Below are 18,063 nucleotides of genomic sequence, written 5' to 3' on the forward strand. Positions count from 1 at the left end.
GTCCAACAATTTGCAAAATTCACTGCATTCTGGCACCTTAAGTGAATAAATTAGCCAAATGACACACATATCTTTAAATTTCTCCATTTAGCAACCATTTTCTTGCATTACCTTTACATCCACTGTCAAAACTACATAAATTCCAATGAATATTGATAACTTCACAGAGTTCATCATTCTTGTAGCTGTGGGTTTAATGCCATTTTTCAGTACAAAATTGGCCATACATGGCAGCCAGTATAACTGGTGGATGAAGAACCAGGGAATACCCCAGTAAGAACTACCAACCCAAGGGAAGCGACAGGCAAGTTTTCTTGCATACCCACATTGGCCAAGCCTGAGACTTGAACCCATGTGAGCATTAGTGAGATGGTTATGATCAATAAAGATGATCATTTTAGACAACTCTGCTGTCTAGGGCCCTGCATGCTAACTGTATTTCACATACAGAAGGAAAGATGGATAAAACAATATATCCCTACTAAAGAAATGGGGATATAAATTAAAAATATTTTAGTTGCATACATTAAGTATATGTTTCTTCTGAAAAATGAATAAACATTTTTCACTCTGTTTGAACACTACGGCAATCTCTCTACAAAAAAATATGTAATTATGTATGGATGGATGTATGTATGCATGTGAAGATAATGACAAGTTTTTTAAATCTGGAAGATAAAACCTTTAAAGTTGTTGTAAATGTGTACCCCTACAATATTCAAGATAAAAGGTAAAGAGGCTAAAATATCATGAAAGGAGTATAAATAAAGACAACAAGTTAAGAATGCAAAATCTTTAAATACAGGGTCAAAACTATTGTTTTATAAACAGCATTCTTTTAGAAAGTACAAGCTTCTAAGTCAGGAAATGATGTATATGAACATTTTTAACATAAGGAAGCATCTAGGTCACAGTGACTCAAAATGACTATGTTGATGCAAAACACACACACACACACACATATATATATATATATATATATATATATATATATATATATATATATATATATATATATATATATATATATATATATATATATATATATATATATATATATATATACAGAATGACAAAGTTAAGTTACTTCCCAGAAATCTTATATCATTGTTAAGTTATGCTATCCTTACCAAGTCACATTCTTTTTCCTGCTGTAAGCTTCTCTGGGATAAAATAAAGTTTTATTAAAACTGCAACTATTTAATTATAATTGAAGAACTTAAATTTTATAAAGAATGGTATGCATCTATAAATTATTCCAAACATATTTTCAACCTTCTTTTTTAATTTTAACACAACTAGACAAGTTTGATCTACTCGTATATCTTATGTCCAAGTTATTTTGTTTTCTATTTTTCTTTCCTTCTCAACTCAATGTTCTTTGACTTAATTTTTATTTTACTTCTTGTTCTTGGAGGTTTTTGTTTCAGAAATTAAAGAACTTTTTAAACAGTCTGTATCAAATATTTCTTTTTATAATATGGGGGGGGTCTTTTATATGTGTGTGTGTGTGATTTGGATTTTTATCATAGCTTTAACAATTTTTCAGTCATATCGCTACGATGTCTGAAGTGTGGCAGTTTATAATGGTCTAGAACTGGGGCATCATGCCGCAGACATGCAGGATGATGTCCCACCCAGTCACATTATCCTGACACCAGACCGACCAGTCCTAACACTAACCACTTAATGCTGAGCGCCAAGTGTGGCAGCTGATAGTACCATTTTTCTAAGTCTTTGGTATGACTCGACCCAGGATTGAACCCACAACCTCCCGCATCCAAGGCGGATGCTCTAACCACTAGGCCACAGGAGTGGTCGGACTTTTATACATATATCAAATAATAATAGGAGCACTACATTATACTTCCTCAGAAGATAATGATAATAATAATAATAATAATAATAATAATAATACTAATAATAATAATACTAATAATAATAATTATTATTATAATTGTGTTTATTCATAATAGCTTCTCTAATCTTTCAAACTTTTTATGTATACATTGCTAAATTAGTCATCAGAATTTTTCTTGCTTCATTAATAATAATAATAATAATAATAATAATAGCAATAATAATAATAATACTAAAAACAACAACCACAATGCACTGTCATTATTATCACTTTATTATTATTGCTGCTGCTGTTGTAAGAATTATTCACGATAAAAGTAAAATGTAAACTGTAAACTTATTATTGATTACAAAATTTTCTTTTCATTAACATCTGAGTAATATAAACCCATATTCTAGCAAATTATGTTAAGAATGTTTTCATTCCATAATTTGTCGAAGTCTGAATGTTACATATGGAAAGAATTTGTCGTTGAATGAGACTACTGTTTTTTCTCAAATTAATTTTACTTATATAAACAAAAACTATTCTCAGAGATGATGAGCAAATGTAGACATAATAAAAGTTTCAAAGGCAATCTGACGTTCTTTAAAGACAGATCTGTGTTAAAAATACTGGAATCTTATGTAATTACAGTTATGATTTTACATTATATTTAAATTTACAACAGCTAAAATGCAAGAAAGAAAATACAACATGGAATCATGACAATAAAATTAACTATATACAATTGCTGACAACAGAATCCTGAATAAATACATAGTAAGATGCTGTTTTTTCAAAGGGTCATCATTCACATTTCTGGTAATAGTTTGAATTAACAACATGGCAAGGGTTGTCATTCACATTTCTGGCAATAGTTTGAATTAACAATGTGGCAAGGGTCATCATTCACATTTCTGACAACAGCTTGAATTAACAACATGGCAAGGGTTGTCATTCACATTTCTGGCAATAGTTTGAATTAACAATGTGGCAAGGGTCATCATTCACATTTCTGACAAAAGCTTGAATTAACAACATGGCAAGGGTTGTCATTCACATTTCTGGCAATAGTTTGAATTAACAATGTGGCAAGGGTCATCATTCACATTTCTGACAACAGCTTGAATTAACATGGCAAGGGTTGTCATTCACATTTCTGGCAATAATTTGAATTAACAATGTGGCAAGGGTCATCATTCACATTTCTGACAACAGCTTGAATTAACATGGCAAGGGCTGTCATTCACACTTCTGGCAATAGTTTGAATTAACAATGTGACAAGGGTCATCATTCACGTTTCTGGCAACAGTTTGAATTACCAACACGGCAAAGATCATCTTCCACAGTTCTGGCAACAGCTTGAATTACCAACATGACATGTTTCATCTGCATTTGCAACCTTGCATGCTAATGTTTGTACTTGATAAGAATTAAAATTAAAAAAACAATACAATACTTTAATCTTGTTTCTAAAATTGACTAAATCACTTTCTGTATCCTGAATTTCCAGATTTCAGATATGAATAATCAGTCTTTAAAATTAGTTCAAAATAGAGGCATGGTGAAAAATACAGTTATTCATCTCCAACCCCAGGGCACATTATTTGCATGTCATGGTCCTAACTGATAAAGGCCTTCTTTAACACATAAACAATAGGTAAGAATGAAAAAAGGGTGATTATTGTATACAAAGTAAGTAGGAAGAAAAGGACCAAGTGTCAATTTTCCAATCACAAAAATATGCAACAATATCAGATACTATAAACAATAGTGTATCTCTGAAATTAGACATAAACTTCATCATTTTATAGTAGAATTCACTGTCTTTGCTTCTATTTTTTTACACATGACAGGACTATACTACTGTCTGTGCATGTGTGGTGCATGTCTGTGCACATGTGTGGGTGCATGTCTGTGCACATGTGGGTGCATGTGTGCAAGCATATCACTGCAATGTGTACTTGCATGGGTACCATATTTATCCAATGATAAGCCTGTGATAGATGATAAACACCATATTTACAGATTTGCAAATTACTTTACCAAAACTATACATCTAAAAATCATCCCACCCCATCATTGCAAACCAGGGGAAATGTTTGTTTTTCACCCATGACTGCCATCTGTAAGCATAAACATAATTAGCCATCAATGAGCCAATGGAATAAGCTCTTATATATTAATGGAAGTGACCTCTATTCTGATTGGCTGACTCAATCAGCATGACATGTCATGCAGAGCTAACCTTCGGAGACAATTTTACTTGAGGTAGAAATGAAAGGTTAGTTGGTTTATGAATAGCTATCAAAAATGAAGAAATCCTACAGCAGACAGCCATGGATGAAAAGAATGCATACAAGATTTTCACTGTGAAAATGATGCCCATCCTAACTTTAAAAAGTTGATGAGGTTGGCTCCATGGCCATATTAAAGGAGAAACAATGCATATGCACCTATTTGCAGACTCTCCTATTACAGTAGAACCTGGTTTATTAGAAGCCCTATAGATACACAAAAGCATTTAAAAAGATGGGACTTCCAATAAACAAGTTTAGATTGAACCAACTTGTCACATTCAAAGGACATACATCTCCAAGTCGGATCAATTGTTTAAGATTTTTAAATAATGATCAGACAGGGTTTCTATTTCTTAGAAATTCAGGAGAAAGATGCAAACTTTCAATCATTTTTATGTATCTTTAATAGCTCATTTTGCATTGTATTCTTTCTTGCAAACTGAACAAGCTGCACAAAATAATTTTTCTGAGTATTTTAAAGCATTTTCGTCCACTACTATACATGCATATTTCTTGTAAGAAAACTAAATCTATACGTGTACCAAAATATAATACATGATCCTCCAAAATCAATGTAAATGAAAAAATAATTGTTGATATTTCTTAAAATTTCACATTCTTTGCTTACTCTTAGAGTACTGAAGTACAATACTGTCTGATATTTATTAACATAAAAGTTTTATACACCAATCGATAACTCAAGTTCAATGAAAGGACTGGCACTCTCCTGGCTGGAAAAAACTTAATGAATTTAAGACCATTAATTCCTTTTAACTACTGAAAGCATTAGTGTATATCAGATCAACACCATACAACTAGACATCAAAAGAAGTCTTTTAGTGAAAACTCCATGATGATATGAACATTCACTCAGGATGAGTAGCATTAACAAGGTTTTCAAAATGGCCACTGTGAAATGAATGTCTGAGAAACACCAAAGTCATTTAAAACTAACTAGATGATGGGATACATCAGCGCTTGAAGTTTCATGGCAAGTATCCAAGAAGTTTAGGAGTAGTTGCAATAACAAACTTGTGCTAATGAACAGATGGAAGACAGACCATCCCATTAACCAGCCTGGAAAAAACTTTTTTCTGTTGTTTAAAGTTTGGTTCTGACAGCTTTCATCTTATAAAAATACATGAAAATTTTAAGCACTTAAGAATATTACTTTTAATCCTTTAACTTAAATTACTTGTGCACCTGAAACAACATGTTTATTTTTCCTTAAAATATATGTACACCTTAAAAAATTATGAAGAAATAATGTAAGAAAAGTGAAACAGAATAAAGCCTTTAGATATCTGCAAAATGAATAACGTCTCCCTGTATTTATAATGCTGTGTTTCTCCTTTTAAAAAGCTAATTGACATTAAAGTTTTAGAACAAATTTTAAAAAATATATTGTATTTATGTCCATGCATATTGATATCATCATTAAATCTTTATTATATATATATTTATATATACACACACAGAGACACACATGGAAAGGCCAAGAAGTGAAGACACTGAAGGGAGGTTGGTGAGGAAAAACTGCTGTGAAAAGCTGAGGACATTTTGCTTTGCATTGCAAACTACCAGAATGAAAGGAAATCTGGAATATGTATGTGCTTACAAGTCATCTCCAACTGCAAATTACATTTACCCTCATGAGCTGGCATTTTATGCATTGACAGATTAGGGTTTGCACTGTTCAACTTTTTTCCTAATAAACAGTATTAACCCAGATTTTGCCAGCACACTAGGGCTCATCTGGATCAGCTTGCATTTGGATTTGACTTCTAAGACAGGATATATGGTATCACAGTGTACCACTGATGTAAGGATTATCAACACTTACAAGGAATTCTGGGAATGAAATGAAATGATGAATGTGATAAGCCAATTAGATAAAGCAATATCAAATGAAGTTTTGTAATAAATACATCTGAATTTAAACCCATAATTAATTTAATTAAAACCAAATAGGAATTTCCACTACATCAATGAAATTATCTCTCTCTTACTCTGATAATGATGATACAAGAATAATAAATTCTTCATCTGCTGTTTAGGCAAAAAATATTTTACCTTTTCAACATACCACTGCATAATGAAACTTATTGAGTTTTCTAAGTGTAATGTCTGACATTTCAGTGTACAAAAGGCCAATGAGCCTGCAAGTTGTCTACACCAATACAAAAGTCTACCTCAGATATCAGACAGTATACAATAACCTGTTTATTATATACTCCTTTTTTTAATAGTTACAACAGTTACCTGATCTCTAAGCATTGCAGAAAGAAAACAATTATGAATATTCAAAACAAATATGGTCATTTTATTCTTTTTTCAGCTTTATTCAAGATTTCATTCATGAAAAATACATGAACATGTTGGACGAGTTGAATCAGATCACAATGTAAACATAACGGACAAGTTGGATCACATAATAATGAGAGATGAATTGTACAGTTTCACAGTAAAATATTGTCCTGCTACATCCTATGTTAAATCTACGAGGCAAAATCAGAGTATCTAATAAACAAAAATTATTACTTAATTTTCACACTTATGGTGGGGCTTAAATTCAGATATTTCTGGTTTATCATTCAAAACTATGCACACCTACATACCACAGATCTTGCCTGTTTGGAAGAACAAAATGTATTTATTCAGAGATAAGAAGGAAAAACTAACATATTATATAAAAGACTAACCGTTAAGCTGTTTTTCAAAATCCGTTCTTAGTGATAGAATGATATGTAATTTCATTACATACATAATGTACAGAGAAAAATGTTATTTTCCAAACACAAGTACCTTTCCGGTCTTTTTGGCACTGTTTAAAGTGATCTTTTTCCTAATTGTGGAAAAATTATCAACCTCTTTTAAATGACCCCATTCCTAACAGTTTATCATTGTCAAATCCTTATATGCCATCTAACAGTACAAGGACAGTCTTAAGGCAATAAAAAAAAAAAAAAAATCAATCCTTTCCTTAAAGGGGAGACAATCTTATTATAGCAGTGTAACTTAACAAAAAGGAGTCTGTAAATGCTGTTCTTTATGACCATATATCCTTTACATAAAGGTCTTCTTTATGAGAATGCGTCCTATACACATGGGTGTTTTACACAACCAGATGTCCTATACATGAAGGTGTTTATTACAAACATGTGTCTTTTATATAGTGCTTTTTGGGGCAGGTGTCCTTAAGAGTAGCTGCCCTTTACATACTAGTGCCCTTTATGGGCAGGTATATTATATACATGCATTCTTTATGACTGTATGTCCATTAAATGCAATTGAGGTTTAAAAGTGGGTATCCTTTATGTACAGTTATCCTTTATTGATAAATATCCCCTATATACAGGTCTCTTTATCAACAGATATAGTTTATATATGTGTCAGCCAGGATAAGTTTCATTGCACTTTTAAAACTTAACACAAATTCTTTATTTTGTTCACAATGTCTGTAAAACACTGATGCTACTGCAGCTGGAAATGTAATAAATTGCTACATGAACAGTGGTCCTTAACTAATCTCACCATCCTAAATGTCACAAGGATGCAGAATAGGCAAGACTTTTTTCTAGCAGTAACTTTATGTCACAGCCAATCACAACAACTAATCCGATTGCTGTCAAGAAATCCAAGCCACCCTGACATGAAAACCAGCCTAGACAAAAAGGTACAACTTCTGCGTCAACAGTATGCCACATCATTTTTATGAAACAACACTTATAATAAAATTATGGGCAAGCACCTGCTTCAAGTGGCATGCCACCATCTAATAAAGTATGCTCAAGTCAGTCTCTTTATGACTCATTTTGTTAATAAGTAGCAGCTACTTACCTCACCTGGTTTACTTGTTAGACCAGCCAACTTTTTCAAACACTTTCACCGATCACTTTATTAAATCAACTGAATGGGGCTGAGATTTCAAGCTAATGCAGAAAAGTCCAAAGTGCCCATGACTTTTGATGGTGAAATTGTCAATGTAAAGTACCAGAGCATAGTGAAGTCCCTAAAATAACATGGGCATAGTCATGAATGACTCTTACTTCGATATAAAACATAACTTGGTACGTGATGAGCTAATGTTATACTTTTAAAGCTCCCCTGAACTGTGTCGTCATGAGGGATCCTTGTACAGGGGAATCTGACCATAATGTATTTAGTAATAGCATTAATTTGGATATAACATGGTATAATGATGGCACCAGATTTTTTCTCTTAGATGCCCTTTATTCCCTGCTAGTTTACAGATCATAATAATTGTTCTTACACAGCAATTAGTTATTTTTATTAAGCAATGGACTATCGTAAACAAAACTGTTATATAAATTTCATATAAACTGACAGGAAGTAAAAACTACTACTATACATAACTGATGTTTTCTTTATTTACCGAACCCACACCAAAAAAAGTCATACATGCATTCATCACATTTTCAATCATTTTTGCTATGCTGTTGTTTGGTACATAATGTTGCTTGGTGCATGTTGTCTGGTACATAATGTTGCTTGGTACATGTTGTTTGGTACATAATGTTGCTTGGTACATTTTGTTTGGTACATAATGTTCCTTGGTACATGTTGTTTGGTACATAATGTTGCTTGGTACATGTTGTTTGGTACATAATGTTGCTTGGTACATTTTGTTTGGTACATAATGTTGCTTGGTACATGTTGTCTGGTACATAATGTTGCTTGGTACATGTTGCTTGGTACATAATGTTGCTTGGTACATTTTGTTTGGTACATAATGTTGCTTGGTACATGTTGTTTGGTACATAATGTTGTTTGGTACATAATGTTGCTTGGTACATTTTGTTTGGTACATAATGTTGCTTGGTACATGTTGTTTAGTACATAATGTTGCTTGGTACGTGTTGTTTGGTACATAATGTTGCTTGGTACATAATGTTGTTTGGTACATAATGTTGTTGGCAGTTATAAACCTTAATAATTACATTACAGCAGGGTTACCCTGTATGCTGATGCAGCCAAAACAATTATCAAGTTTTGTGCAAAGTCTACCACTTTCCTGTTTTATTAGGAATTCTTCTCAAGTAATTAGGTAATAGTGTTTTACTATGCACTCAAGACAATTTGTAGCTTATGACCATTTTAATACAATCCTTTTGAAAAAAGGTACATGTTTTGCATAGAAATACCTTTTCCCGCTGCTTTGTGGCCTTCTGAACAAGTTGATTCTGGCGCTGTTTAAGTTGATTGATTTTCTCCTGATCCTGAGACAACTGCTCCATTTCCATTTGATGTTCACCCTCCAGCAATGCCCGCTCCATCTCAAGCTGAAACAATGATATAAAATAGAAATATCTCCCCAAACCTAACATTGTGGGCTCATTTATTTTAAGGATAACGTCTTTGCATTTCCATTGACAATTTAATTTGCAGACTGGGAATGCGCTTCCTTCATTCCACAAAAGGGTTCATTTTTGCTTGGTCTTCAAATTTATCATTTTCTGTTCTGTCATAAAAACAAGATTCACAACCAAGAGACCCTTGTGGGACTGATGCTTTGCTAGGTAAAAAGAATTTCCAGGAATACCATACAAGACCATTTCTTCCTTTCAGCTGCTGAGTCTTTTAACCATCTCTGCTATTTTCCAGAAATAAGATTTTCAAATTAGCTGCAGTGGTGCATATCAAGGATGTCATGTTAGCACTGTTTCATTTAGAACAATGCAGACATAAGTTGTACCGTAGTCTTTTTAGTAAAAACCCCATACCATAATGAGCGTCCATTCCAATGAAGGAGTGACAACAAGATTTTAGAGACATCTTAGCTACCAGATTGGATGTACAATTGGTACCATTTTCATTTAGGACCAACTAGGTATCATAAGAAGTCTACTGGTGAAAAGATTATGCTGATTAGCCATATATTTGGGAGGAGAAAAGAAAGCCAAATTTTCAAGATGACTGCCATGGTGGCCACATTTAGGGTACCGGTATGTTTTTTAATTAATGACCCAGTTGACAAAAAGAATGACTTTGCAATTAAGAGGTGTTGCAAATTCAAGATTTTCCACATGGTCACACAATGAACATCAAATCAATATCTTAATTTTGAAAAGACCATTTTAATCTAGGATAAACAAAACATGATAAGAAGTCTTTCAAAGAAAATCCTATGCTAATATCAGCATTCATTCAGGAGAAGTAGTTGTTGTTGTTGTTGTTGTGGGGTTTAACGCCATTTTTCAGCACGATAGGCTATACATGGCGGCCAGTATTAATGGTGGAGGAAGAACCCGGAAAACCCCGGAAAGAACCACCGACCCACGAGAAGCTACTGGCAAGCTTTCTCACATGCCCACATTGGCTGAATCTTAGACTCGAACCGCCGCAGACAGAGGTGAGATGGCAGTGATCCGTAACGAAGAGCACTTCAGACCACTCGGCCACTCGGGGCCCCCAGGAGAAGTAGTATTGATAATATTTTCAAGCTGGCCACTGGCAGACATATCTGATATCAGGTCAGCACCATTTTCTTTTAGGACTAACTAGACATTAGAAAAAGTTTTCTTGTGAAACACTGATGTTAATACAATAATATCCTGTTCAGGAGTAGTAATAACAAAGCTTTCAAGATGGCTGCCATAGTGGTCATATTGGACAGCGTATCAGCAAAATTTTCATTTAGGACCAACTAGACAACTTAATAAGTCTTTCGGTGAAAGCCAAGCCATTCCTTTATTACAGACTGCTTGGCATAATGATATTATGCCAAATCAAGCCATTCCTTTATTACAGACTGCTTGGCATAATGATATTATGCCAAATCAAGCCATTCCTTTATTACAGACTGCTTGGCATAATGATATTATGCCAAATCAAGCCATTCCTTATACAGACAGCTTGGCGTAAGAAAATTAATTATTATTCAATTTAACTGGCATTCTTGTCTAATTTATTAAAGAACAGAGCTTAAAATATCATATATACCTACAAAATATCATATATCCCTACAAAATATCATATATCCCTACTTATATGTCCGATTCAACTGCAAAGAATACAGACCCTGATTTGCCGTCATATAATGCATCAGTAGATCAAATCTATGTTGTTTGTTCTACTTATTATTCCTAGAGAACTGGATAGACTCAGATCTGCCTGCACATTATGCAATGGTAGATCTGGGTCTATGCATACTATAGATGCATCTGACTTGTACATAAGTATATATGGTAGGATGATTATTCATCTGTACATCCAAATCTTTCTAATATGAAATGTAGGATTATACCTGTAAAGCAGGTAAGTTTCATGGACAAACATCTGGCACATACCTGTAAAGCAGGTATGTTTCATGGACAAACATCTGGCACTTTTGTTAAATAATAACAAGGAGGATTTTAATTTTGCCCAATTATTTTAGCGCTTGCAGTTCTTGCGATGTTAACATTTATAAGGGTGAATTTCTTTTTATTTTTTTATTTTGTAATCTCAATCAGAAATCGTTATATAGGTAGATCCTGAACGATGTCATCAGCAGCCTTATCTGTAGTATGCTGGCAGATTTACCGCGAAGTTTATACGATGTTTGGAAGGTAAATAAATTCAATGAATCTCAAAATACTGTTACAAAACATACAGGCATAAACAAAATGCAAATCAGGCTTTCTGTTAGTATCTATATTTGTAATTTATATGTTTATTTTGCCTCAGAAAGTCTTGTTCAAAATGGACAATTTTAACACAGCTTTAACAATTCTTCAATTAGTGTTAGTGTTAGGACTGGTCATCCTGGTGATATGACTGAAAAATTGTTAAAGCTAGGTTAAAAATCCAAATCACACACACACACACACTAAAGCTCCTAAATATCACTGAAAATCATAATTAAGTCCTCAAAATCACTCAATATCATTTATAAAGCCCCTCAACATCACTGAAGATCAAAATCACTGAAAATCAAATCTAAATCCCTTCAATATAAATGAAAATCATTACTAATGCACATCATTATCATTTCAAGACATACTAGTTCTCTCAAAATTACTGAAAATAATATATATCAAATCTCAATAACATTGAAAGTACATACACACATTTATATGCCAAAAAATAAAATATTACTACCAATATTTTGGCAACACACCATCTTAAGTTTTTAAAGTTTGAACAACTTGTAATTCTGAGCATGAAAAACAGTTTTGATGCTTAAATTGTTTCATACTACAGAGCACTGATGAGAAATGTAATTTTAAACTGAAAATCATACCTAAAGCCCTACAATATCTCTGAAAATCATACCAAAAGCCTATCAATATCATTGAAAATCATACCTAAAACCCCTCAATATCACTGAAAATCATACCTAAAGATCTTAAATATCATTGAAAATCATACCGAAAACCCCTCAATATCACTGAAAATCATAACTAAAACCCCTTAATATCATTGAAAATCATACCTAAAGCCCTTAAATATCATTGAAAATCATACCTAAAGCACCTTAACATCATTGACAATCATACCTAAAACCCATCAATATCATTGAAAATCATACCTAAAACCCATCAATGCCATTGAAAATCATAACTATAGCCCCTCAATATCATTGAAAAGCAAACCTAAAGCACCTCAATATCATTGAAAATCATACCCAAAACCCCTCAATATCATTGAAAATCAAACCTAAAGCACCTCAATATCATTGAAAATCAAACCTAGAGCACCTCAATATCATTGAAATCATACCTAAAAACCCTCAATACCATTGAAAATCATAACTAAAGCCCCTCAATATCACTGTAAATCATACCTAAAACCCCTCAGTATCACTGACAATCATAACTAAAACCCTTCAATATCATTGAAAATCATACCTAAAACCCCTCAATACCATTGAAAATAATAACTAAAGCCCCTCAATATCACTGAAAATCATACCTAAAACCCATCAATATAATTGAAAATCATACCTAAAACCCCTCAATACCATTGAAAATCATACCTAAAACCCCTCAATACCACTGAAAATCGTAACTAAAGCCCCTCAATATCATTGATAATCATACCTAAAGCCCTTAAATATCATTGATAATCATACCTAAAACTGTCCGTACCATTTCAAGTCATATTAGTCCTCTCCAAATCAATGAAAATAATATCACTGAAAGTTCATACATGTTTATATGCCCGAAGTAGAATATTCCTGCAAATATTTTGTCACCACACCTTTTTAAGTTTTTAAAATCTGAAAAAGTTTTAATTTTGAGCATGAGAACCAATTTTGTTCTCAAGGTGTTTCTCAATTACAGGGCACTGATGAAAAATGCAATTTTAAGCTTAATCCATATTTGTAACTCATTAAACTCCTTTTTTTTATATGCCACCATGACTGCAGGTAGGATATACATACAGTATCACACTTATCTGTCCATCCTTCTGCCCAGTCATGTTTAATTTTCATGAGATGCAAATCCCTGGTAATCAATTGATGATCAATATAAAACATTATGTGTTTATGCCAGTCTCTCAGGAACTGAGGTGGGGCACCAGTGTTCAATGAGCACATTTCTAGTCTGTGTTATAATTACCTCTCGGATGGCCTCATTTTCCTGGGTCTCTATCTCTAGAATCTGCTGTTTGAGACTGGCTATCTTGTGCAGAAGTTCTAACTTATTCTTTCTCAGGTACTGAAGCTGCTCACTTGGTTCTAAATCCTAAAAAAAGAAAAAAGAAAAAAATCAATATTGTAATGTAAAGTTTACTTTTTCCACATCAATTGAAAAACAAGTTATAAGAACTTACTTCATGTTTTCTTGATAACACTCATGTACACTTGTCTTTGAGGTAGTGATAATATAACAGAAATAGTACAAGCTGATGATTGCAGTGATTTCATCCAGGATATAAAGGGTGAACTGTATATATGAACAAAACCCCATTAATGTATGTTTCAACAAATGTGTGCCAGATAAATAAGTTGATTAATAGAGATTGAACTTACGTGTTTATCTTCATTATTGGCATAGCATGTTTTGTGACAATGGCACTACCATATGTACTCGCTTATATGTTGAGTAACGCTGCAAACAACAAAGATCATCATCTAAAGTAGCATAATGTGCCTGCAGATCAGAGTTTATTTTGTTTGTTCTACTAATTACTCCTAACAAATTGCACAGATCCAGATCTGCTGGTGCATTATACAACAGCAGATCTGGGTCTGTGCAGTTTGTAATTAAAACAATTCAATCCATAATTTCTAACAAACTTCATAAATATCCACAATATTAACAATTGTTCCCTTTCGTATTTCAAATGGGGGTTGGTGTTTAAGTCTTGACTTTCTCCCATGTGCCTTTCAGAGTACCAAAAATAAAGGTTCTACTGTATAAAGTATTTCACCAGCAATAAAGTCCAAAGTGGGTCTACATTACAAGTGTGCTGAAAGAGGGGGTGGGGCCTTGTTAATCATTAGACAAGGTTTTCAAGGTAATAATTGGCCTGAACTTTGTAAACATCATGATGAGCATACAAGCAAGCATTGTCAATCTGATTAAATCAGGATCTAATAAGTACCTATGAACAGGTGGCATCGATAAAAGTCTATTTTCTGGTGACCTTTGAATTTCCTGTCCTCTTTATTTTTCGTAGCTATCAGATAAAGTGTTACATCTGAAATTAGTTATCATTAGCAATGATTTGTTCTGAATGATGCATTTAACTTTATACAGTATGAAAGCTGTATTCTGATTGGTTTATTTAATAGGTCAACAGAACATGACCTCATATCAGTGACTGTCAGATCTACTTAATGTAATTAGATCACGATTTTTATCAGACTGAGCCTATCATGAACAATATTTAATTCAAGGGACAGTCACTATGTATTTTTATACAACTGAAGCAGAAAGCAAGAGAGAATATTCTACTCCTTGGGTCTGACAGGTGGTTTTTTAAACAGTTTTTTTTATTAAGCTTCCATTAAAAACGTACAAGTATTTTTATTTTTTTGCAGGCAAGCATCTTTTTGTTTCTTACACAGATTTAAAGCCATTTAACGCAGCATATATCTGGTATTTGAAAAAAATCTACTACTACCACTGGAACCAGTTATTATAAATTCCAAACTTTTGATGAGGTATTAATGTCAGGCACATGAACATTTAGCCAAATAAAATGCTGAAAAAATGCCATGCACTGCAAGCTCCCTCATCCACCTTAGCAATTACATATGTAGATTTATTTCTCTAGTGGATTGGAGTTATCACCATTAGGCAACTTTATGCCACATACCAAACAGCTGACTATTTCCTCTCCTCAAGTATTGTTTTCCTGGGGAAGGATACTCTTTCGTCAGATAATTTTTAAAGATTGAAGAGCTGAAGTCAAACAGGGCCATCATGCAACTGGCAGTCTGCCGTATTTATTCTATGATAAACCCAAATTTGATGAAAAAACCACTGCCACCTCCTTTCACATAGTCTTGAACTACTTACTTTTTGGCCCCTTTGGAGAAATACTGAAAAGGTCATTTTGATAAATATAGTGCGCTCCTTAAAAAAAAGTTATTTCATCAATTATGTTAAGTTGCACCAGGCAATAATGTTACACCAAAAGCTTAAATCGGGTGTTAGTTTACACAAATATATGCACAGAAACTGATTTTCGACGTGAAAATCTTTTGCTTTTTTTTTTATCTAGTATGCAAAAGAAAATATTATATACTTTACTATTTTAACTTTTAGATACACTACTTATCTGGGGCACTGATAACCCCAACCCACAGTCAATGGTGCTTGTCCTGATGGCTGAGGTGGCAGCAATATCGGATGTCAGATCTGCACCAAGGACCAACTACACAGGGTGCAACTAGAGCACCCCAGCAGCTGGGAGGGAACGCCTTCACATCCACTCAGTCATCAACGTCCCTAGACATGATATGAAGTCTTTTGGTAAATAACTCATATGACCATCCATATTAATATGGCCATCAGATCGGTATTTTACATTTAGGGACCAATTTGACACCATAAAAATTTTTCTGGTTAAAACTCCATGTTCACTATCTTTCTATTTTGGGGCAGCTAAAAAAAGGTTTTCAAGATGACTGCCATGATTAGATAGTACCATTTTCATTTTGAGCTAACCAGACATCATGAGAAGTCTTTTGGTGAAAACTCAATGTTGACGTGGCCATCCATCTCATAGGATTGGAAATACATGTAACAAGATTTTCAAAGTGACCACAATGGTAGCACCACTGAAGGTAAGCTTGGCACTATTTTAATTTAGGATGAGAAATAACATGATTTTCAAGATGGCTGTCATGGCAGCCATAATGGGTGTCAAATCAGCACCATTTTCATTTAGGACCAACTAGACTATGGACCAGATCTGTTTTTGTCTTCTTATTTACACCACAGGGTGTGGCTTTAATAATTGTTTATCCAGCCTGTCCCTATAGGAAGTTGCATATGTCTGTATTAGACCAGGGGATGAATGTGAGTAAATTTTCATGGCATGTCCTTGGAATAATTTAAGCGGACTAGTGATAACAAACTTGTTCAAAAGACAGACAGATGGAAGATGGACAACTGATTATCCAATGAACGTTTCTGGTCTATAACCAGTCTATGACCATAAATGCTAAAAACTGTTAAGTTGCATGTTTCTAGCTTTATTCTTATCAAATATATTGACAAAGTTTTAGACCTGAAGTTTGAGTTTCCTTCTCAGAAAATGTCAAGAACACAGAACACAGGGCCTGATCTTGTGGTTTATTTCACCTGATTATCTTTTCTCTGCATTAAGACAGGTAATACTAATGCTAATAATAATAACATTAATAAGTAATAATAATTTAGCCATGTGTCCTTACTTAATACATTATGTATTTATGCTTTTAATCAAGATTGATTCTGGCCCATGTAAATGTCTGAGTTGAGCACCATACTCAAGTCAAAAGTAATTACTACTTAGTTTAGCATGTCTTTAGAATTATAATAACTAAATTCTATTAAAGACACACATGAATATGAACCAAATTTTTAATATGTTCTGCAGATTTTATATCCCATGGAAGCTTATTCCACAAGTCGGCGTAACAGATTTGTCAACTCCTTATCATACAAGGATTTGTACCATCAGAATGGTCCAGATCAACTACAGTGCTGTCTCTGGACACTTTACTCTAACTGTTTCATCACACTATAACCTTTAAAGTGTTGCTATTCTCCAACCTACAAACTTGTCAATTTTTGAAGATCACTGGAATGAAAAGGGAGAGGGGTAATCAAGAATGGGCACATTAAATCCCCCTTTTTATTCCTTTATTTACCCCACCCCCTTCAAATTAGATGTGGGGGTCCCCCTCCAAAATGTTCAGTTCTAGAACAGATTAAGCATATTAATAACGAGTCTGTGTGTTTGTGTGTGTGTGTATATATATATATATATATATATATATATATATATATATATATATATATATATATATATATATATATATTCTACAAGGACAAATTCACGTTATACTCAGTCCAATGTTATTTCGTCCTCTACTACAATTATAGAATTGGGTGGGCCATGAAAGTACTTCATCAGAATGACTTCTTCCACTAGCAGTTAATGTAAATACATGACCGTCTTGTTCAAATAGTAATAGATAACATTTAAACTGCAATTAAGTTTATCCTACCTTTAATCTGTATATACATACATACATGACTCATCCTCGTCACGGCTTGTTACATCAAAGTGTCAAAACTGAAACAAGGGACATTCCTTCTAACTTCTGAACAAGTCCAGCAATTATCAGTGCTGGTTTCAGTATTATTGTTCACTTACCATGAAAAGTGCACAGTTGAGTCAAAAGAACTCCCTTTGTCTGTTCACCGGTATACATGAAATAGACAACTCAAGACGAACCAAAACCTTGTACA

General features: G+C 33.5%; 1 protein-coding gene across 5 annotated transcripts in view; it reads right to left on the minus strand.

Annotated features, from left to right (window-relative positions):
- LOC149794367 (uncharacterized) overlaps window positions 1-18,063 on the minus strand; it is a 396,171-nt gene that overhangs the window by 143,150 nt on the left and 234,958 nt on the right. For all 5 annotated transcript variants that reach the window (XM_089968539.1, XM_089968538.1, XM_089968537.1 and 2 more), the window contains 2 exons: window positions 13,711-13,836; window positions 9,310-9,447 (listed from right to left, as the gene is read on the minus strand). In XM_089968539.1, coding sequence (XP_089824665.1) covers window positions 9,310-9,447; window positions 13,711-13,836 — 264 coding nt within the window. The remainder of the gene's footprint in view (window positions 1-9,309; window positions 9,448-13,710; window positions 13,837-18,063) is intronic.

The sequence above is a fragment of the Sinohyriopsis cumingii genome, chromosome 8 (genome assembly GCF_028554795.1).
Source record: "Sinohyriopsis cumingii isolate HCF-2022 chromosome 8, ASM2855479v2, whole genome shotgun sequence".
Taxonomy (NCBI): domain Eukaryota; kingdom Metazoa; phylum Mollusca; class Bivalvia; order Unionida; family Unionidae; genus Sinohyriopsis; species Sinohyriopsis cumingii.